Source organism: Macrotis lagotis, chromosome 5, assembly GCF_037893015.1.
Source record: "Macrotis lagotis isolate mMagLag1 chromosome 5, bilby.v1.9.chrom.fasta, whole genome shotgun sequence".
NCBI classification, from domain to species: domain Eukaryota; kingdom Metazoa; phylum Chordata; class Mammalia; order Peramelemorphia; family Peramelidae; genus Macrotis; species Macrotis lagotis.
Genome location: NC_133662.1, coordinates 7405449 through 7429057, shown reverse-complemented (window position 1 = coordinate 7429057; position 23609 = coordinate 7405449). Strand labels below are relative to the sequence as shown.

At 37.0% G+C, this 23609-nt stretch overlaps 1 protein-coding gene across 1 annotated transcript in view; it reads left to right on the top strand.

The window, feature by feature from the left end:
• The first annotated feature begins 1420 nt into the window (after nucleotides 1-1420).
• LOC141488442 (antigen WC1.1-like) overlaps nucleotides 1421-23609 on the top strand; it is a 78514-nt gene continuing 56325 nt past the window's right edge. The window contains exons 1-9 of the mRNA XM_074188511.1: nucleotides 1421-1796; nucleotides 8204-8512; nucleotides 11007-11315; nucleotides 11413-11727; nucleotides 18593-18664; nucleotides 18742-19056; nucleotides 19886-20197; nucleotides 21352-21393; nucleotides 21483-21797. Of these exons, the coding sequence (XP_074044612.1) occupies nucleotides 1724-1796; nucleotides 8204-8512; nucleotides 11007-11315; nucleotides 11413-11727; nucleotides 18593-18664; nucleotides 18742-19056; nucleotides 19886-20197; nucleotides 21352-21393; nucleotides 21483-21797 (2062 nt within the window). The 5' untranslated portion in view covers nucleotides 1421-1723. The remainder of the gene's footprint in view (nucleotides 1797-8203; nucleotides 8513-11006; nucleotides 11316-11412; nucleotides 11728-18592; nucleotides 18665-18741; nucleotides 19057-19885; nucleotides 20198-21351; nucleotides 21394-21482; nucleotides 21798-23609) is intronic.

The following is a 23609-nucleotide window of genomic DNA, read 5'->3' as shown; positions in this document are numbered from 1 at the left end:
AGTGTGACTGATCTCTTCCTCTTGAAACTGAAAACCAAAAGGCCAAAGAGATTGAAGAAGGTTGAAGTTCTCCTACTCACCCTAGTTATGTTAAATCTCAAGGCCTCCTCAAAGGACATTTTCCCCAATAAGGAGAGAGTCCCATGCCAGTGGTCTTGAGGGCAGAGTTACATATAAATATCTCAAGTAACATCCAGAAATATTGCCTATGTTCTCACATCTTGAATACACGGACCCCCAGACTTTTTATTGCTCTCTCTAAGGCATTATACTGGTAGAATGAATGAGCAGTAATTTACATTCTACATGCACCAAATATTTACTAGTCACAGGAGATAGAAATCCTAAAGAAAGAACACAAGCATAGGAGTGGTGACCAAGGAGAGATATTTTGAAGAGAGAAGTCAGCAGGATGGTGAGTAGAATCACAATATTTGGAATAAGAGAGGAGTCTATTTATGGTTATATTGAAAAAATTGAATTATGGTAAGTTTCATGGAAGAGGCACCTGAGATGACTCTGGAAGGAAGGGCAGGAATTTAAGAAACAAAAATATGAGGAAGAAAGTTCCAGGTCTAGAGAATAACCTATGCAAGTGCCAAAAAGAAATTTCAAAGACAGAATTCCTAATTTCCCTTTTAAACACACACACACACACACACATGCACATGCACACAGAAGATAGTAATTAACTTGAATAGATTATCATCAATTGCCAGTGTTTACACAGCACGTAGTTATGTGTTCTTGCTTCTTCTGCCTTCCCCCCACTGCCCAAAGACCTAAGGTGGCTATTGATTGGGTATGCTGCCTAAACCCTTATAGAAAGTTTTCTTCTTAGTTGTACTTTTAAGTTTGACTTCTGGAGAGCAAAAACAGTACAAGGTGTGAGAATTTATGAAAGGTACCAGTTCTCATAGAATTCAAAACAATCCAGTTCAGAGACCAGTGATGCTCAGCCAATTCTCATCATAGGGCCTTGCACATATTTAGGATTTACTATGTCTATGACACTGAGATTTCCGTTATAAAGTCCTTGAGTCTAAAGTACTTGTTTATCTTTTTGTCTGCATCCCCCCAAAATCAAAATTCTTAACTTCTACTCCTAATTGAGGTTATTGATTTTATCCAATTCTATAATTATGCCTTTTGTTCCTTGCAGTTATATATTGAAGCTCGCTTTATTTTTTTTTGCCTTTTTTCAATTGTTGCCTTGTATCCAGTGAGAAGTGTTTCAGCTAATACACACTCAAATAAGATCAATTATATCAAAGATGTCCCTGGATCTGACCCATGCAGTGTTGTGAGTGGTCACAACATCACTGATTGTAACTGGAATCATATTTTGTGAATCACGAAAATGAAATGCTTCCCGTAAAGCAGTTAGAGTCACATCATATAGCTTTTTCATCCACTTCAGAGAGGCATTTCTCATTCCAGTCCTCTCAGACAGAATTTTTTGTCACAAAGACCTCATCTTTCATATAAGGAGATATGCAGGGGTAAGAATTTAATTGGTTTTTGAATTTCAGACTGTGGCAGATGAAGTCTCTGATAGCGTCTGAAATGGTAAAGGATGCTTCTATTGGCTCCCAGCACAGGTGGCGTGGTCAGGAGCTGAATCTATATACCCCCCCTCCTCTTGCTCTATATCTCTCATTCAGTGCTCTGGGGTCTCTCAAGAAAAGTGCTTTCAAGGCACAACAGGATTGGGAGTTTCAGCATGGTCTCAGAGAGATTTCACACTGCCCAGAGTCTAGTCCTCCTTTTCTTCAGCTTCCTAGTGACAAATTCTGGTAAGATTTTACTTTCCTTCTCCCAAAGTTTTTATTACGAGTTGGACTTGGGGAAAATTAATGCTCAGGAAAGTCATAATATAATATTTACTGTTTATTTTGCAGAATGCAAGGGAATTGCAAAGTCCAAATGTATTTTTTTCACTTTGGAAGGGGCTGCAATTAGTTAAAGAGGGGCTTTATTCACTAGTAGAGAAAGCATTTGATCACAAAATTAGATTGTAAGGTCTCCTATTTATTCCAACCATGGTCTGAGTTTTCTTATGTCTTATAATATAGTAGATGTTTAAGTAACTAATAGAGGATATTGTTTAGACCTCATTGGCCTGCTACCCTTAACCTGCTCTGTCATCCTTTAAAAGGACCAAAGAATGTTTCACATCCTTGCTCTTTACCAAATTCAGTTCATGAGTATGTGGAAGGAAGGCATCATATATGAATAAAGTAGAGAAATGTGCTGATACATTTCCTCAATCTATTATCCAATTGATAGACTTTATTGGTACTATGCTGGTCTGTCCCAGGCTCACTAGCTGAGAGATCATTATTAATTTGTCAAATGATGTAAAGATTTTATATGGTCTCTGTGATTGGGAGAGGAAAAATACTGACATTAGCTACAAGATACTCTGCTCCAGCTGCAAAGTTCTAAGCCCCAATCTAGGGTTTGTGATTTTAAGACTACTCAATTTACGTACAAAGGATTACAGTGCTTACTAAGGAATTCACTTTCATTTATGCTGACTTTCCCAAGGGAAGAACTTGAACAACATTAATACATGATTCTATCCCTGCTGTAAAATAAACTCATAACTTTAGGAGAAACAAGCCTGGTTTTATTCAGGAGGCCTTGGTTCTGCCACTAGTGATGTGAGTTTCAGAAAGTTATTTCACCATTTTCTTTTTTTTAATGTTATTTATTTAAGGCAATGGGGGTTAAGTGACTTGTCGAAGGTCACACAACAAGGCACTTATTAAGTGTCTGAGGCAAGACATTTTCTAAAGTCCTCCTGACTCTAGGGCCTGTGTCCTTCCCACTGTGCCACCTAGATGCTCCTACTTTACCAATTTCAATCCCATTATTCTTTCCTGTCTAAAAATAGGGACTTGAAAGAATTTCTTCAAAGAATTTTTCCACTCTGAAATGTTAAAAAGTTAAATGTTAAAAGTTAAAAGCTAAAAGTTTCACAACCATCTCCTACTTTCTGTCTTGGCTCCTACTGCTCCATCTTACTGAGAGGAAGGACATACCTACTAGTACATCTTTGGGGATGGACAAAGAAGAAGTTAATTGTATTCAAGAGGAATGTCAGGATGGATTCCCAGTAAAAAAAAATTTTTATTAAAACTTTTGTTATGTATCTTCTCATTGCCAAGGAAATACAGAAAATATAAAGTCACTAGGGGTAGAAGAGAAATATGTACAGCCACAAGAAGGGCAAAATACAAGAAGGCAGACCCAAAGGTTTTAGAGAAAAAAGAATTTTAAGAGTTGAGATGATCAGGAAATCAGGAGGCTTAGATGAAATAATTTGAGGTAAGATGTGAAGGAATTTTGAAATTCCAAGCAGTATTATGAAGAAGGAGATGGAAGATAGAATATTGTGTATGAGAAACAGTAACTAATCTGGTATACTATAGTATAGACTGAATGAGGAGTAACAATCTGAAATACTTCTAAAAAAGTACATTGGAAGTGAATTGGAAAGGTCTTTAAATGTCAAACAGAGGGTTTTGTATTTTTTTAATAATATTTTCTTCCTGAGGCAAAGAGGGGAGACATCAGAGATATTTGAGCAGGGTAATAACAAGGCCAGCATAGCAGCTGTCTTTAGGATAGATTGAAAGGGAAAGCCTAACAGTACAGAAACGGTTTTGGAAGGTATTTGTAGTAAGATGTCCTACAGAGAGTATAACAATAGCCTGACTTTTTATATGTAAGAATAACATTCCAAGTACAGTTGATAAAATCATTTTATGAAGTTCCTTGTCCATCTCTTCACCCTAATATTTCAGACAGTACAAATGATAGCTTTTAAAGATGGTTTACAAAAAAAACTGATGCAATTGGCAACATTCCCTCAAGTCTAGCGCTATGGTGAAAGTTATTTACTTTGTTGACTCCATAGAATTGCAATACTATTATATTTGGTAGAATGTCTATTGTTTTCCAATTTTTTCCAAATAGTTTATACAGTATTTTCATGACAATGAATATTTTCCCAATTGTTTAAATCTGACTTTCTCCATATGAACTTCACTTGTGTTCATGTAATTATTGACTTTGTCTTACTAGGTAGACATCCAAGTAATTTGTTTTGACTATAGCTATTTAAAATGAAATTTCTCTTTTTAGTCCTTGTTGTTAGATTTTGTTCATAGTATATACACATGCTGATAATTATTTATATTCAAACTGGAAACTTTGCAAACATTGTTAACTATTTCATCTAGATTATTGTTTTTGGTTGGTTTGTTTGCTTTTTTCTTAGTAATTCTTTTGGATTCTATAATATATCATATCATCTGCAAAGTGATAATTTGGATTCCTTGTCTTCTCATTTTTTCAATTTCTTTTTCTTGCTTATTGGCAATCTAGTTTTTCTCATACAATGTTGAATTTTATCGTGCTTAAAGGGAACATCTTTGTTTCATTCCTGATCTAAAATTGGAAAGGCTTCTAGTTTATCTCCCTAACAGACTAATCTGCTATTGATTTTATATAAATACTACTTATCCTTTTAAGGAAAGCTCTCTTAATTTATGTGCTTTTCAGTGGTGAAAAAAGTAATTGTATTTTGTCAAAAATGTTTTTTGCATCTATTTTTAATCCTTTCCTTTTATTTAAAAAAGCAATTTGAAGTTTAAGTATTTTATTTTTTCCTGGTCACTCCTCTTTCACACTGGTGCACATACCTTTACTTCTGTCTTTCTAAGCTACCTTGGGCTAGAAAATTGTTCTGTGGGGTCTGTGCTATAGAAATTTTTCTAGTCAATATTTGAAAGCTTTGGGGAGGTCTTAGGAAAAGCCTCAAATGAGTCCCTGCCTTTACTCTGCCATTTAGCTCTGCCTCCTTTTATGCATCTGTTAATATAATTATATGATTTTTGTTTGATAATTTATTGATTTGTTGATATTGTCAATTATAATGATAATTTTCCTAATAGTAAACAGATCCTGCATTTCTGACATAAATCTCACATGCTTATAACATGTGAATATCTTGGGATATATTGATGTATTCTCTTTGTTAGTATTTTATTTAAATATTTTTATCAATATTCAAATTTCAAAATTCATCTATAGTTACTCTCTCTGTTTTCATTCTTCTTAGCTTATGTAAAAGTGTTATATTTGTTTCAGGAAAGGGATTTGGTAGAATTCCTATTATTTTCCTATTTTTTCCAAAAAGTTTATACAGCATTGTAAAATGCTGAAGTCAATTCTCAAGTGGTCTGTCTTCTTTCTTCCACATATCACATCATCCAAATATCTCTTTTTTCATCCCTGTCATCACATAAAGAGATGGACCTTCTTCCTTTTAAAGCAATTGTCTATTGACTATTCCCCTACCACTTACAAAAATACCCACTAAATATGTCTATTTCTGCCAGCTGACTTCTTATATTTTCACTACCCATGGTTGCTAAAAGTCTTGTGAAGACTCTCTCATTTTAACTTTGAAATCTTATTTCTAAGCTTCATCATTCTACTGAAATAGTTCTTTCCAAAGTAATCTATAATCTCCCAATTGCCAAATCTAACTGACTTTTCTCAGTACTTATACTTTATAAGCTTTCTACTCTGTCAATCATCATCTTCACCTTGATATTCTTATCTCTCTAGGATTTCATGAGACTGTTGTTTTATGGTTCTTCTCCTTCCTGTCTGACATGTCCTCAGGTCAGCTCTCTTCAAAGTCTATATTATTTCACTTTCTCATATCTTCAGAAGTTAAAGCATCATATCTATGTAGATGATTCTGAGATTTATCTATCTAACCCTGCTCTCTCTCCTGACCTCTAGTCCCACATCTCCAAATCTCTACTGAACGTTCTGAACTAGCTGATCTGAACAGACATCTTAAAATCAAATTTTCTAAAACTCATATTTCTCCCCCCGAACACACCTACTACTTTTCTGTTCTTGTGGATGCCACCACCATTGACCCACAGTCATCTAATCCTAAATATCATCCTCATCTCTTCTCTCTCTTTTTTATGCAATCAGTTGCTAAGTTCTTTAAAGGCTACTTTTGTAACATCTCTCATCTATATCCCCTTCTTTTTTTTCCTGACATTGCTGCCCCACTGATATGGGCCCATTCTAGATGGTTGCAAGCTCTTCCCTATTGGGCATTCTGTGTCAAGACTCATCTTCCTAAAGCATGTCTGTCCATGTCACCTCCCCATTCCAAAATAACAACTTGAATGGCTCCCTGTCACCTTTGGGATCAAATATCAAATCCTCTTATTCAAAGCCCTTCATATTCTGACTCTCTGTTACATTTTTAGTGACCCATGGAGATGGACCACTTTACTCCACCTTATATTCAGATCAATGACACTAATCTTTGTTGTTCTTTGCACAAGACACTCTATCTTCTGACTGCATTTTCACTGGTTGTCCCCTATGTCTATAATTCTCTCTCTCCTTTTCTCTCTATCTTGCCATTCTTGTCTTCATTTATTGTTGTTCAATCTTATATATGTCTTCTTGAGCCCATTTCAGTTTTCCTTGGCAAAGTTTTCTCTAGCTCATTTTAAAGATGAGAAACCTGAGGCAAATGGGGTTAAGTAACTTGCCCAGAGTCACACAGATAGTAAGTGTCTGAAGCCAGATTTGCTGAGTCTCCCTGATTCCAGCCAGTGTTCTAACCACTGCACCACACAAATGTTTCATTTGAGTCCCAGCTAAAGCTCTGTCTTCTACCAAGAAGTCTCTATTTACCTCTGCCTTTAATGCACATTCTGTCTCTCCACTGGTCATTTCCATTTGTTCCTATCTATCTCTTGTTTGCACAAAAACTGATTTCACATTGTCTCCTCCATTAGACTTTGATCTCTTTGAATTCAGGGGCTATTTTTCCCCCTTTCTTTGTATCACCAGGGCTCACTATGGGGCTGGACACATTAATTGAAGATGGTTATGGACTTGTTCACTTGACTTTTGCTGTCCTCAAACACTCAACTGCACATTTAGAATCAGCTAATGAACTACTTTCATTAAGAACTCTGAAGAGATTTGACTGAAATTTATTTCCCTCCCATCCTTTACTCTTCCAAATTTCTTGGTAATATCACTCATTTATCTTCTTTCCCCCATTACACAAGAAATTATTCCTCTCTCTACATCTTTCTCTTTTTTTTTCTGGTAGTCAACCTTGTTTAGCAGCCAGCCACAATTTATCTCTTACATTTTCAATTTCTCCATGGGTCACTGTGATCTGCTTCTTTATATAATCTCGATTTAATGTTCATGACCCTTCTCTCTAAGTATACTCTGAACTCCCTAAAGGCAGACAATTTGAAATATCCAAGCATGCAAACATACAAACATATAATCCACAACTATATATTTCCCCTAAGTACAGCTTTGACTGCATCACTTGAATTTTGTTATTTTTGTCTCATTATCATTCTGCTTATTGTGATTATTTATTTAACTCTGACTGTGGTCCCCAATTCCTTGTGGCTAATACACAAATGTTCCTCCCTGCCCTGGACTAGGACCTGTAATAGAATATGGAAGATGCAACAGAGTCCTGCCCCCAGGACCAAAAAGGGTGCTTAGCAATCATCTTATGATCAGCTGGTCAGAACTTATCATCTGTGGGCTGAGAGCTCTGAAAGATTCTACTCCACATTCAGTTGCCCTAAAGCCTGCTGCTGACTAGTGCTGACTGTGGCTGACTGCCTGATGCTTTTGTACTAGCACCTGAGGCCTTGAAGCTGATGTGGCCTGCACTGGAACTTACCCTTTTGTCCCTGAGACAGAACTTGTTTCACCTATTGCTTGTATTTAGAATTTATTTTGAGTCATTATTTTATGTGGTTTGAAGGAGACTTTGAGAATGGCTGGATGCATCCCTATGCTTCCTCATCTTGTTTGTAGTTTATTTGTAAAAAGTTAGTAATAATTTTTAAAGCAACTACTGTGTGGGCCCTGTACTAGGCCCTAATGATATGAAGAAAGGTAGGAAAGCAGCTCCTAAAGTGTAATGGGGAAGAGAATATGAAACAGGATTTGTACAAACATGAGTTATACAAGAAGGACATTGTCTGTTAGGCTCCAATCACTGCACAGTTAAGTATGTTTCTCCCCACCTCCCCAATACCTGGGTTCTCTCGGAGGTTCCTCACTTTCAATTCTTGGACTGTAACAGGGGATTCTTTTTTCTTTTCAGAAAGAGACAAAGTTCGACTCAGGGGAGGAAAGACCCAGTGCTCTGGACGAGTGGAGGTCTGGCATGATGGCTCCTGGGGGACAGTATGTGATGCTAGGTGGGACCTAAATTATACTAAAGTGGTTTGTAGGGAGCTTGGCTGTGGCTCTGCTGAGGCTGCCCTGGGAGGGGCTGCATTTGGCCCAGGAAATGGAACCATCTGGCTGTTATTGTGCACAGGGACGGAGTCTTCTCTTCACGATTGCTATAAGATTGATTCGGGGCAGAATCTGTGTGGTCATGAGAGCGATGCTGGTGTGATGTGTTCAGGTGAGTGTGAAAGACATACTGTGAGCTCTGAGAACAGACACTGAGCTGGAGGACATGGAGCAAGGGCTTAAATATAAATGGAGCTTGCATAGGTTTGTCCTCTAATACCAAGAGTGGCTGTAATCTGACCCTGGGGTGAAAGAATTTAGAACTAAAAGTAAAATTAATGATCCTCAGGACTATCCCTTTTCTTTGCAGGGAAGGAAAAAGAAGTCCATTTGGGGCTACATGACTGCCACAAGGCCACAATGACTAACAAGAATAATTTGCTGAGAAATTTTGTAACCTTGTCCTGTGACTCCCCAAAATACAATCATTTTTCAGTCCTCCAGATCATCTCCAGACTTGTCCTGGGAATAGAGTATGTAGAGGATTTGGGAGCCTTCCTGATCTGCTTGTATTTGGGCCAGAAAACCTCTTCTTTTTATGGAATTATCCATGTCCTACAAATTCCTGACTACATTATTATATTGGTACATAATATGTCTATCTCATTTTCATGACCTGAGCTGAAAAAAAAATGGCTCATCCTCATTTTTTCTTGGATTTCCTTTGTCAGAATTTGGTGCAGTTTTTTTAAGGTTTTTGCAAGGCAAATGGGGTTAAGTGGCTTGCCCAAGGCCACAAAGCTAGGTAATTATTAAGCATCTGAGACCGGATTTGAACCCAGGTTCAAACTGACTCCAGGGCCAGTGCTTTATCTACTATGCCACCTAGCCACCCCTGGTGCAGTTTTTATATCTACTTGAGGGGTTCTTTTCTTTATTTTTTTTGGAGGGGGAGGAACTCTATTTGCTAATTACTATTATTTAGGCATTTTTTCCTCTTCTGCCTGAATTGTATAGTTTTATGCTCAAGCTTAAAGGTAGATAAAAGGATCTAAAGTCTCTATCCTAAAACAAGTAAAACAAGCAAATGAGAGTATATTAATTGTGAGGAGCAGAGATAAAGCTAAACACAGAAGATAGAACTCCTTTCAAGTTTGTGCTTCAAACAATGATATTAATCATTTCCTCTAGTTATTTCTATCTCCATGATGCTACCATTCCTCTGGATGAAGGGGTCTAATACAACGGACATGCTTCAACTCTGTTCTCATAGTTTAGCCCAAAGAGATTTAACATGGGACTCCTACTCTTAAAGATCATATTTCTGATTAATTAAAAAAAGATGTTTTTCAGATCCCCTCTAAAGATAAATTTTCTGATAACCAATAACATCAACTCAGTCCTTATCATAGTCCATTCCAAAATCCATGAAGCAAATGTTTGTCATCACAGCCACAAACATCTCTGTAGCAAACATAATAGAGGCCACAATCAAGTATCAAAATATTTTGGCTTTGGTCGGGACCCACACACTGAAAAGAATGATTTGCACATTGAATTATCAAAATCAGAAAAAAAGGTTCATTGGTAAAAGTAATTTCTTCCTTTCCAAACGAGCAGATGTGACCTGTTTCACTCTCTCTGTGTTTCTCTCTCACTCTAACTTTCTCTCTGTCTCTATTTCTTTCCTCTCTCTTTATTTCTCTTTCTTCACATACATAAATAAAATAAATGTATATGTATATGTGTACACATATACATAAGCATACATGCATATTCACATTTAAATGATGTGCATAGATAATGACTTCAGGGAGATGATGCCATGACATGCAAGTGAGTTGAATTTAAGTGAAGGACAATAACAACACCAGAAAAAGATTGCCCTATCCCCACAACACACAAATCTAGACATGTGCATTGAACTTCATTATACCGGTTGTTGTATTCTAAACAATTTCATTTCTCTTTCTCCTCCTTGATTTCTTAGTTTGGCAGTGGCTCATTATGACTCTATACACTCATATGTTTAAAACACTTATTTATTAGCATTATTTCTAGTTCTCAGACATTCCAAAAGTGGGGAAATTAACCATGGAAAAATAAGGAAACTGTATTGGAATCTTGGTATGGAGAATTATAGAAACAAACTTGGAAATAAAACCCTTTATAAACACTGCAAGGCAATTGAAATATCAACTATTTTTAGCATCCATTATAAAGAAAGAGAAAAGAAGAACAAAGTCTTAGAAAATTAAAAAAAAAAGAAAACTTACCTGGAGTAACCAAGTTTTGGGGGGCAGAGGAGGTACTTATTTCTCAAAAGACGATATATCATTTGAATTTATCTGCACCTTAAGGGAGAGGTATCCATCCCCTCTGCCCTTGTGCCTTGCCTAAAAGAGTAGAAGAATGGCACTTCCCCACATATGTCAGACATGCTCTCCCAAAGAGTTATAGAAATTATACATCTTTAGTTTTATTTCTGGCTCAACTATAGTCAACATATATATTCGAGATGTTAATTGTTATGTTCTCATTTTAGGAGAATTCCTTTGCTTCTTCTCCCTTAGGAATGTGACCAATAGAGTCTCACATACTTAATTGCATCTCTTTCCTTATCTTGACAATCTTGGAGCTCATTGCCTTCTTTCTTCTTTTTCCAGGATTTGTCAAACTGGTTGCAGGGGATGGACCCTGTACTGGGATGGTAGAAGTCAATTCTGGAGAAAATTGGAACACTGTCTGTGATTGGAATTTTAATCTTTCTACGGCCAAAGTCATCTGTGCTGAGTTACAGTGTGGGACTGCAGTATCCATCATGGGAAGAGCTCATTTTGGAGGAGGAAATGGATATATCTGGGATAAAGAATTCCAATGTAATGGAAGTGAACCACTTCTCTCAATGTGCCCCACAGTATCACTTCCACAAGGAAAATGCCATCACAGCATGGATGTTGGAGTCACTTGTTCAAGTAAAATTTACATAATGCTTTTATCCTGCTCCCATATTATGCTTGATATTGAGATTAAAAATTCACAAACACTAGAGCCCTGTCTTTTTCTCCCCAGGGTACACAGACTTTCGTCTGATGAATGGAAGCTCCCAATGTGAAGGAAGAGTGGAGATCCAAGTGTTGGGGACCTGGAGAACTCTCTGTGATTCTCACTGGGATCTGGCAGATGCTAATGTTCTCTGTCATCAACTGAACTGTGGTGTTGCCATGAAACCTCCAGAAGATGTTCATTTTGACAAAGGAAGTTTCCAGGTCACAAGGGATACATTTTATTGTACAGGGACTGAGTCTAATTTATGGAATTGTCCTGTGACTCTCCTGGGGACTTCTACATGTTTCAAAGGAAAAGTTGCTTCCGCAGTCTGCTCAGGTTAGTAAAGGATTATTGCTAAATTGATGTAAAACATATCTCTGGGTGATGGGCAAGTGAAAGTAATGATACCTGCAGGAAGGAAAAGATAGAAGTGTCTACACCCATCAATAGTCAGAAAAACATCTTAAGAATTCAGAGGGATAGAGTCATGGCAGCTTTTCTCTGCAAATGTTAGGAGCTTTAATTATGCCTTCATTCATTCTTAACTTTTTCTTGAGAATTCCCAAGTAGGGAAGATGTACACTTTAGGGGAAAGTGTAGATTTATGCTAATATGTAGTTTTAAGAGTGAAGAGAGATATGTTGACTCTGGACTTTGGTAGAAAGGCCTATCAATGAGCACACAGACTAGAAGAACTAGGAATACCCTAAATTCACACATAGAATGTTTCCCCAGAGCAAGATGATAAGGATCATACCATAAGGACAGAGTTGATTAGAGATGATCATAGACAGTAGTGGTTTATTTGTTATTCGTTGGAACACATTACAGTCATCTAATGATAAAATTTCAGTGGTTTGTTCCTTGAGAATTATAACCCTTGTCTCAAAGGGTTATTAATAAAACATCTCCTCACTGGTGGAAATTGATTTACTTAGGATCACGTTTAGTGAAAGCTGGAGGAAAGAATAATTCTAGTCAGAAACAAAGAGAGTTCCTGAGCCGAAAGATCAGGATCTCTCTTCTCTCCAACTCTCACCAACTTCATCTTATAAAATCATTTTCCACCAGTGAAGAGAGTCTTATGCAAATATATTCTTGAGCTAAAGATTACACAATTTTTTTCTTCTCTGAATATTTGTGAGATGTAGTAGATGTTGAATTAGGGTGAATTAGGTCAGCTTTATATCTGTATCAGACATAAAAATCAGTCAGCATCAAGAATAAAACATTAAATCAAGAGTCTGAGGAGCAGGTTCTGTGAATAAAGCAGTTTTCTGTTGGATCAGTGAAAGTCAGGCAGAAACTGGGCTCAAGAAAACTTGATGGAATAGACAGTAATAGTTATGAAAGATTAAATGACTAAGGAAACAAAGGTTTGAGCTATACATGCCAGTTGCATAATAAATCAGGTCCAGTGAACTTTTACAGCTTTGGCAATAAGTACTAAGGGGAGAGAATTTTTTTTATGTATTAAAAACAATCAATCAATTAAGATCAATGAACTAAAAGAAAACATTAGCCATGAAAAAATTAGGTAGTCTAATGTTTATATCAGTCAAAACAATATGGATCAGTTAACCAGTTCTGGGCCAGTTTTCAGATAATACATTGCTTGGGAGAAAATTTTTTGGATCTATTAATTATTTAAGCATCAAGTAGTCCTCTTCCTAGTCATGCAGGGCTAGAATCAAATAATTCAATAAGATTTTCCCTCAATTTAAAAAATTAAATAAAGTATTCTCACAAGACAGGAACTGGTCTAGATCCATAAGTACATAGAAAGAGAATTGAATTAGCTCCAAAATTGAATCACAGGATGAAATCAGTGTGGTTTGCTCAATTCCCAGTACCATTTGCTATTTTAATACCCATAGTAGAGAGTCCTAGAGAGAAATTTAGAAACAGGTTAGAGTCAGAGGGAAGAACTCCTTTCAGTTTTGCTATATGAACATTATTTTGGGAAGTCATTTTAGTGATGTGTAAAAGTAAAATGAGTCTGCTATTTTGTTTTATTTTCCTCAGTTACTTAGGAAAATCAATTTAATAGTATTTGTATGGTATCTACTATTGAACCCATCAACCTTTTCCTCTTGAGCTAGGGGTAGAATGAATTCATAACTAGTTCCTCCAGAGCAGGGATTCATTATTATCTTTGGGTCATGGCCTCCTTTAGGATAGCCTCAGGACCACTTTTCAAAGTAATGTTTTTAATTGTCTCCCCCTTCTGTCAATGACAGAACAATCAGAAGTTAGATTGACCTATATCATGATCCCTAGACTCATAATACATAACTGAGAAGAAAAAATAATTCTAAACTGGTACTCCTACTCTTTGAAGAGAGTAGAGCAGCCTCTGATCCCAGCCTCGTGCTTCCCCTCTTGGTGGGAATTAAAGCCTCACCTGGAAAAGAACAGAAGGAGAAGTTAGAAAGAGATGCAGTTAGGTGGTACAGTGAATAGAGAGCAGGGTCAGGAATTAGGAAGATATGTGTTCAAATTTGGCCTCAAATTATTGATATATGTCCCTGGAAAAGTTACTTAACCCTGTTTATTACAATTTCCTCATCAGTAAAATGAACTGGAGAAAGAAATGTCCAACCAGTTCAGTATCTTTGCCAAGAAAACCCCAGATGGGTTCACAAAGTGCTGGAAATAACTGAAATGAAGGAACTACAATATTAGGGGGGAAAGAGATATCTATTCATCCTCCCTTTGAGTCACACAATGACATCCTCATGCCACATACATGTGAGAGTAAAGCTGATTTCAACATATGAGGACTCACCACACACAGGAATCTTTACACTTAGATCCTTGCTTACAGGTAGAGCTCTTCTTATATAAATTAGGGACCAGTTATGTAGAAATTGAGTTATCAAAATAATTTATTTTTAAAATAACATTTTCAATTGCATATAAAGACAATTTTTAACATTCATTTTAAAAATTTAGTCCCAAATTTTCTTCTTTCCACCCCAAATGTCCATTTCCCTAAGCAGATTTTATCAGTATATATATATATATATATATATATATATATATATATATATATATATATATATATATTTTAATTTTATTTCCCCCCTGGTTTCATGTAAAAACAAGTTTCAAAATTCTCTTCCATAACCCTGAGTTACATATTTTCTCCCTTCTTCCTACCCCACTCCCTGAATCACAGAGGAAGCAAGATACTTGATATAAGTTAAAATGTGTAGTAATTAAAAATTATCACAATAGTCATGTTTTAAAGAAAATATAACCATCCCCTCTCCAAAATAGAAACCTCAAGAAAAATAAAGTGAAAAAAAGATGTTTCAATTTGTATTCAGGCACCATCAGTTCGGTCTTCGGCATAGAAAGAATTCTGTATCATAAGTCCTTCAGAGTTCTCTTGGGTAACAGCATTATTGAGAAAAGGTAGGTCATTCAAGCTCAAGATCATCCTGCAATATTGCTGTTACTATGCATAAAGTACATTATCCATTACATATTATTCATGTAAGTTTTTTACTGAGAGCATCCTGTTCATATTTCTCATAACAAAACAGTATTTCATCTCAATTACATAGCACAATACGTTCAGCCATTCCCCAACTGATGGACATCCCCTCAATATCCAGTGTTAGAAGAAAAGAGCTGTCATAACTATCCTTATTCATATAGCTTCTTTTCTTCCTATATTTCTTCTCTTCTGAAATATGGACCTAGCAGTGGCATCATTGCCCAGGAGTAGGTATGGTTCTATAGTTCTTTAGCATAGGTTCAAACTGCTCTACAGAATTATCGAATCAATTCACAGCTCCTCCAAGCAGTGCATCAATGTCTCAGTTTCCACACATCCCCTCCACTAATTGTCATTTTCTCCTTCTGTCCAAAAAGTCAATCCAATAGATAAATGGTATTACCTCAGAACCATTCCAACCCACATCTCTCCTATCAATAGTGAGTTAGGATATTTTTTAAATGCTTTAAATAGATTGCATTAATAAATTCATCTGGAAACTTTTCATATCTCTTAATCCTTCACTAACTGGGGAATTTCTCTTATTTTTTTATAAGTTAACACAGTATTCTTCTATGTTTGAGAAAAAGACTTCAAGCAGAGAAAATTGTTTCAATATTTTTCCCACATTTACTATTACTGTTTATCTTTCCATCCTATTTCTCCTCCACCTTCATTTATTCTATTCTTTCTCCTTTCACCCTGTCCCTCATCTAAAGGATTTGCATATGACTACCCCTCTTACCATCTTCACGCCTACTTCTTTTCTCCAAATCCTTTGCTCTCCTACTTTCCTCTACAGTCAGATACATTTCCATGATCAATTGATTGTGCATGTCATTCCCTTTCTGAGCCAATTCCTTTTAGAGTAATCTCACTCTCCTAGGATCTCTCTCATAGGATCACTCCCCCTTCCACTCCACTGCCAAAGATTTTTCTTGACAATCTTGTGTGAAATAGTTTACCCATTCTACCACTCCTTTCCCTTTCTGCCAGTGCATGCTTCTCTAGCCCATTAACTCTTATACCTTCAATTTCAACTCCCACCTGTGCTTTGTCTTTATATGTTCCTTGTAGCTATCTTAATAAATGAGAAAGTTCATATGAGCTATAAGTATCATCCTCCCATGCAGGAATATAAGCAGTTCAACATCATTAAGTCCCTTATGATTTGCTTTTCCTATTTACCTTCTTTAGGTTTCTCTTAAGTCTAAGAGCTTAGGAAGTAGGAGACTGTGATCCAGATCTGAGTATGGAAAAGCAACAGAGTTCTTCCTCAGTGATGGCAAAGGGACCCCTGCAATCTCCCCTGACCACCCTAGGGTCTTGGGCTGAGAGTTTAGGAAGTAGTTGATGATGATGATTCAGTAGCTCCCTGATCCACAGGGATCTGCACTGCTGTGCCTGGTGCTGGATTGGACTCCACTCACACTTGAAGATCAAATTTTCTATACAATTCTGGTTGTTTAATCAGGAAAATATAAAGTTCCCTATTTCATTGAATATTCACCTTTTTCCCTGATAGAGTAAGCTCAATTTTGCTGAGTGATTTGATTCTTAGTTGCAATGCAAGGTCTTTTACCTTTTGGAATATTCCAAGTCCTACAATCCCTTAATGAAGAAGCTGCTAACTGTGGCTCCACCACATTTATATTGTTTTTTTCTGGCTGCTTGCAATATTTTCTCCTTACCATGGGAGTTCTGAAATTTGTCTATAATATTCCTGGCAGTTTTCTTTTTTAGAATCTCTTTCAGGAGGTGATCAATGAATATTTTTAATTTCTATTTTACCCTCTGTTACTACACTGTCAGGGCAGTTTTCCTTAGAAATTTCTTGAGAAATGATGTTTAGGTTCTTTTTCTAGTTATGGCTTTCAGGTAGTCCAATAATTTTTAAATTATCTTGAATGACTCTGTTTGGCAGGTCAGTTTTTTTCCAGTGAAATATTTCACATTTTTTTCAATTTGTAATTCTTTTGGCTTTGTTTTATTGTTTCTTGACTTCTTATAGTCATTAACTTCCTTTTGCTCCATTCTATATTTTAAGGAATTATTTTCTTCATTGAGTTTTTGTCTCTTATTTTCCATTTAATCAATTTTGCTTTTTAAGACATTTTTTCTCCTCATTGGTCTTTTGGAACCCTTTCTACTTGGCCCAGTCTGGATTTAAAAATGGTATTTTCTTCATATGTATTTGTAATTCCTTCATCAAGCTGCTGACTCAGTTTTCAGGAATTTCCCCCATTACTCTCATTTCTCTTTCCAATTTTTCCTGTATCTCCTTTATTTGGTATTCAAATTCTTTTTCAGTTCTTTTATGGACTGAGATCAATTCCCTTTTTACATGGAGACTTTGGATGCAGAAGTTTTGACTTTGTTATCTTCTGAATGTGTATTTGATTTTCTATATTACCAAAGTAATTGTCCATGGTTGGATTTTTTCTTTTGTTGTATGAATATTTCCTCATCTTATGACTTTATTTTAGCTCTTTGTTAAGGTAGGACTCTGTCTTATTTTGAGGGGTTTTGCAGCTATTTTCAGAGATACCCCCAGGGATCTGCAAGTTCTCAATTCCTCCAAGGTCTTATGAGAGGCTGTAACTACTCTCCTGGTCTATGGGCAACCATAAGTATCATTTCTGTCATGGAACCATGAGGAAAACCCCTGCTCCATTGCAGCACTAAGTCCCATTGTGTTTCTCCTCCTCTTCCTGAGACTGGGGCCTGAGACTGTGATCCATATCTGAGTATGGGAAAGCAACAGAGTTCTTCCTCAGTGATGGCAAAGGGATTCCCTGCAATCTCCCCTGACCACCCTTACTGGACTGAGAGCTTAGGAAGTAGCTGATGATGATGATGATTCAGTACTTCCCTGATCTACAGGGATCTGCATTGCTGTGCTCAGTGCTGGGCTGGGCTCCGCTCACACCCTGGTGCAACAGTTTTCCTGCTGACCTTTCAGGCTGTCCATAACAATCTGAGAGGTATGGAAATCACCACTGCTGCCACTGGCCCAGGTACCTAGCCTTCTATTCCTGGATGCCTGGGGCTGACCATTCCACTGTAGCCCGGGATGCCTTGAAAATCCTTCCTATCATTAGTGGCACAAACACTTTTCATAGATCTTCCAAGGTGTCTTGGATTGGAATATTGTTTCATTGAGTCTTTTTGTAGGTTCTGCCACTCTAGAATTTGGTTATTCATTATTAAAAGGCACTTAGGTTGTAAAAAATATTCTTGTACTCCCAGTAAATTAAAAATTCTGTTTCAGAGTTTAAACATAGACTTGAGGGAGAAATATGGTAAGGGGAATTTGCCCTATATGGTACATAGATGCTAGATCTAGCAGAAGGTGAGCAAGATCTGAGAAGGGATAATCAACTAGAACTGCTGCAATCTTTCTTGCAGAAGCTCTTTCTTTATAGAAGATCACATTTTGAAGGACTCTCTGCAGATGCCAGATAAGTTTGGAGCTGTGGGAGTGGAATAAATATAAAACTGTCAAGGAGAACATTTCAATTTGATTTTGTAGAGATAAAACATACTTTCTTAGGGAAATTCCTCTGTCATTTCACAACCTGACTTCTTTATAATTTGTTGACCAATGCCTTTCCTTAAGGTACATATTTACCTAATTTATCCCCTTGTTATTTAAAACTTTCAGCTCCAGGGATTTGAACTCTGTTCTTTTTTCAGGAAACCAAACCCAGTCCCTCACATTCAATAATGCACAATCTAAGCTGGAAAAGATACTTGTCCCATTTTCAGGTAAGAAAGTGGAAATATCTGAAGAAAGTCTTTTCCTTTTGGGAAAATGGGCAAATATTCTGAATTTCTACCCATAGAAAATGGACAACTTCGTCTGGTGAATGGAGGAAGTCCCTGTTCTGGAAGAGTAGAAGTCTATTACAATGGGACCTGGGGGACCATCTGTGATGATTCTTGGGATATGAGTGATGCCTACGTGGTATGCAGACAGCTGGGCTGTGGAGTGGCCCTCAAAGCCATGACCTCTGCTCACTTTGGAGAAGGATTGGGGCCCATATGGTTGGATGAGCTTAATTGTTATGGAAATGAATCCCATTTAGGAGAGTGCCCCTCTCTCCATTGGGGTCAGCATGACTGTAAACACAAAGAAGATGCAGGAGTACTCTGCTCAGGTCTGTACCATACACATCCCACTAACAGTGAGGGGCTTGAGGGAGCATTGAGGACTAGCCAGAGCCTCCTTAGAGTTCAGTTTCAGGCCAAGACCTCTGATATAAGGAGGGGGTGATTTCATTCAAGTTCTACAATTGCTTAAGTGGGTATCTTCCCTTATGAAGATATAAAGTGAATATATGCATATATACATGCATATAGTCACCTTAATCATCTTTTAATAATAGAATGCTATTCTCTTAACAGATGGACAAGTCTGCTGATTTAGTTTACTATTGGTATGTCACAGATACACATTGATTATGAACTATAAAACTAATTGTGAAATCATACTAAAACCATATTCATGTCTTTATCAATGTGGGAGACAAGACTGTGGGAAGTGCTCAAATTACAGTGAAAGCAATTCTGGAAAACAAAGGTCTGGGGTCTATCTAGCAGAGCCAGAGAACCTAATACAATTTCCACAGGGAAGAGACCCAGAGAATATGGGACAAAATATCCCATCTGATGATGCTATACTTTCCCTCCTGACTCCAATGAGCCACAGTGGATCTTTTGCAAGTTCATTTATTTACTTATTTCTTTATTTCTTTACTTATTTATTTATTTGTTTATTTATTTATTCGTTCATTCATTCGTTCGTTTGTTTGTTTGTTTGTTTTGTTTTTGCTAGGCAATGGGGTTAAGTGACTTGCCCAAGTTCACACAGCTAAGTAATTAGAAAATGTCTGGGGTTGGATTTAAACTCAGGTCCTCCTGACTTCAGGGCTAGTGCTCTATCCACTGTGCCTCTTAGCTGTTCCTATAACTTTCTCTCCATTCCAGAATCCCTGGATCTCAGATTGGTTAGTGATGACAATGAATGTACTGGCTGGCTAGAGATTTTCTACAATGGAACATGGGGTAGTGTTTGTTCCAATTCCATGAATCAGAAGACTGTATCAGTGATTTGCAGACACCTAAATTGTGGTGACAGGGGGAATATTGTTTTGCTTAGTCCCCGGGAAAATGTGCGTGTTCAGTGGATAGACAAAATCAACTGTCATGGTCAAGAATCTCTCCTCTGGCATTGTCCTTCTCAATCCTGGGACCAGAATTCTTGTCACCAGGAAGAGGAAACCTATATCACATGTGAAGGTAACTGCATCTGTTGCTTCTGTTTGAGTCATTTTATTATTTTTTTTTGTTTGATTCATTTTAAAGGGATTATTTTTTACTTCAAGTGGATTAAATTTGTGGACAGGATTTAGACCCAAATTTATTTTAATCAATCTAAGTAAACAGTGGAAAAGATCTAGGAAGGTAGTTATGTGACAAAGTCCTCAGATTTTTTTTATTTTAATTGACTAATAGCTTGATGTCAACAATTTGTTAGTCTTTTTCCCTTCCACAATTCCAGACTCATAGTGGGAGATTTAAATATAAATAATCCCTAAAACAACAGCTAATTCTTAACCTTATCCATTTCCAAAGAAAGAGCTCCATCCAACCTAGAAACCTGACTTCATTCTTTGCTTGAGATAATTCTTCATTTTCTCCATGGGTTACTTTGATCCATTTTCTTATAGAGCTTTCATTTTGTTTTTATGACCCTTCTCTTTAATTAGATGTTGCCCCAAATGCAGGTGCTTTGTAACATGGATATGGATATATTTGTGGATATATCTATATATGTGTACAGATGGATTTGTAAGCATTCATATAATCATACACACATTTAGACACAATGCACTTATATAAATACATAATGCTTGTCTTTCATTCTCAAAGAAGATCATGACATCAGAAAGGTGAAGACATGAATTGGATTTGAGTGAGGGGGGTTCTATGCTAAGTCAGCCTAACTTTTTCCTCCCAAGTCATCTGGGTCCAGTGGTCAGATATGAATCAGGATGACTGGAGATATTCAGGGTTAGGTAAGTTGTCCAAGATTACACAACTAGTAAGTGTCAAGTGTCTGAGGCCAGATTTGAACTCACCAGCCTACTGATTCCAATATCAGTGATCTATCCCCCTGACCACCATGCTGCTCCATTGTGTATGCATGTGTATGTGTATATACATGTGTGCATTTGTGTATACATAAAAACTTTTCTTTTTACTCAGTTGAGAGCTCATGGTATGATTAACAAATTCGTGATTATGATAAAGAAGAAGAAGATATTATTTTGAATATGAGAAGACTATAAAGGGATCTCTGTTAATTTTCCTGGAGCCTCAAAACCTTATGGCTAAATGCTATTTTGAGATTGTGATTAATTCTGCCCTTTCCAAATGTCTTCTTTCTGCAGTAAAGAAGGGCATTGACTGTCCATCCTCCAGCAAGTGCACAGGTATCCCATTTCCTTCCTTTCTATAACTAGGACTCACAGAAGTCCCTTACTTCTTGGATATGTTACAGGGGATTTTGCTTTCTTTCCAGATAAAGACCGACTCCGACTCAGGGGAGGAGAGACGTCATGCTTAGGAAGAGTGGAAGTCTGGCATGCAGGCTCCTGGGGGACTGTATGTGATGATTTCTGGGACCTAGCAGAGGCTAACGTGGTGTGTCAGCAGCTGGACTGTGGCTCTGCTCTGAATGCCACAAGAGGGTCTGAATTTACCCCAGGAAATGGAACTATCTGGTTGGATGATGTACAATGCACAGGGAGGGAGTCTTCTCTATGGCATTGCCCTGCAAGACCCTGGGGGGAGAATGATTGTAAGCATGAGGAAGATGCAGGTGTGATATGCTCAGGTGAGTGGGAAAGACATAAGATGGGGCTGGGGGATCTGAGAACAGATAATGAGCAAGAGAACATGGGGCTAGAGAAAGCATATGAACAGAGTTTTCCCAGGTCTCTCCTCTGGTAAAAGGAGAGTTCATAGAATTTGTAACTGAAAATAAAATTAATGGTCACCATGTCCAATTACTTTGCTTTACAGAGGAGGAAATGGAAGTCCATTGGAGTTATATGATGAACATTAGATCAAACAGACAAGCAAATGCTGGGAAGTTTTGGGACCCAGGTTCTGTGACTCTCAGACTTAGAATATCCCACCTGTTCTCCAGCCCTCTCCCCAAACTTGCACTAGAGGGAGGGAATGAAGAGGATTTGGGAACATTCTTCAGCAGTTTGGCTAGAGTATTGGGCAGACATTCAAATGATAGAGGAATGAGACAGAATTCATAGTCAATATTCTCAATTTGGTTTCAATTCATTCTCAAAATTGTTTTTATTCTAGTGAAAAATGTTTAGTCGTTCAGTTACATTCAAATTTTCATGATTCTATGTCCATGGGATTTTAGCAGAAAAGGTATGGAGTAGTTTGCTATTTCCTTTTATAGTGAATTCTCATTTTACAGATGTGAAATTGAGGTAAAGTATGGCTATATAATTTGCCTGAAGGCAGACAGGTATTTTCTGACTCTGAGTTTGAACTTCAGCTTTCTTGATCTTCTAGAACTAGGGCTTTATCCATTGTACCATATAGTGCCCTCTATGCTGCCTATCAGAAAAGAAACAATGTTCATCCTCCTGCCCCCCTCAACTCTGGCCCATATCAGAGTAACTGGCAACTAGTCAATTAGTAAAAGTTTACAAATAAGTACTTGTTATGTTATAAGAATATAGTAAGCCCTGGTAATGGAAAGAAAGTGAAAAAATTGCCTACTTTCAAGCAGTTTTATAATATAAAGAAGGAAAGTACACATAAATAACTAGATACAAAAAAGGTACCCATAGAGAGGGATAAAGGTAACCTACATATGAAAGTTTCAGCATCTCATATGTCTCAGCAAACCCTTTAAAAGGAATTACACGAGTTGAATCTTGGAAAAAACCAAGCATATAAAGAGGTGGAAGTAAGAATGGTAAGCATGTTATTGAAGAAGTGCCAGAAAGTCAATATTCAAGTACAGAGATGGAGTATCATATTAAACAAACAGGCAATGGGCTTGAATGACTGAGAGAGTGTGTGTGCAGATGAGGAGCATAAAAGAATTGTAGAAAAGGGCAATTAGAACAAGTTGAAAAAGAGTTTAGATTATTGACAGAGTAATTTTTTGGCTACCAAAGATAACAGGGAACTACAGAATTTTATTGTACATTGGTATGATGTAGGAAGCTAGATGATTTAGGCCTGGAGTCTGGAATATACATCTTCCTGAGTAGAAATCTGTCCTCAGATATTTACTATCTCTGTTCTGTTTTCATCAGTTCATCTGTGAAATGAGCTAGAGAAGGAAATAGCAAACAATTCCACTGTCTAAGAAAAAATGCAGTCACAGAGAGTCATAAATTATTGAAATATGGTTTAACAAAACCACAACAAAAATCATGTGGTCAGAAATACTCTACAGAATAATCAGATTTGCAACAGAATATAGGATTGAGTGCCATTTGGAGGACCAATTAGAATAAAGTCCTGAAGATAATGATAATATGTGCAATTCTCTAGGATTGACTGTATTAATAAAGAGAAAGAAACATACAGAGATGGTAATTGCAAGACTTTCCAAAAAATTGGATCTATGGGGAGAGTGATAGAAAAGAGTGTGAGTGTGCAT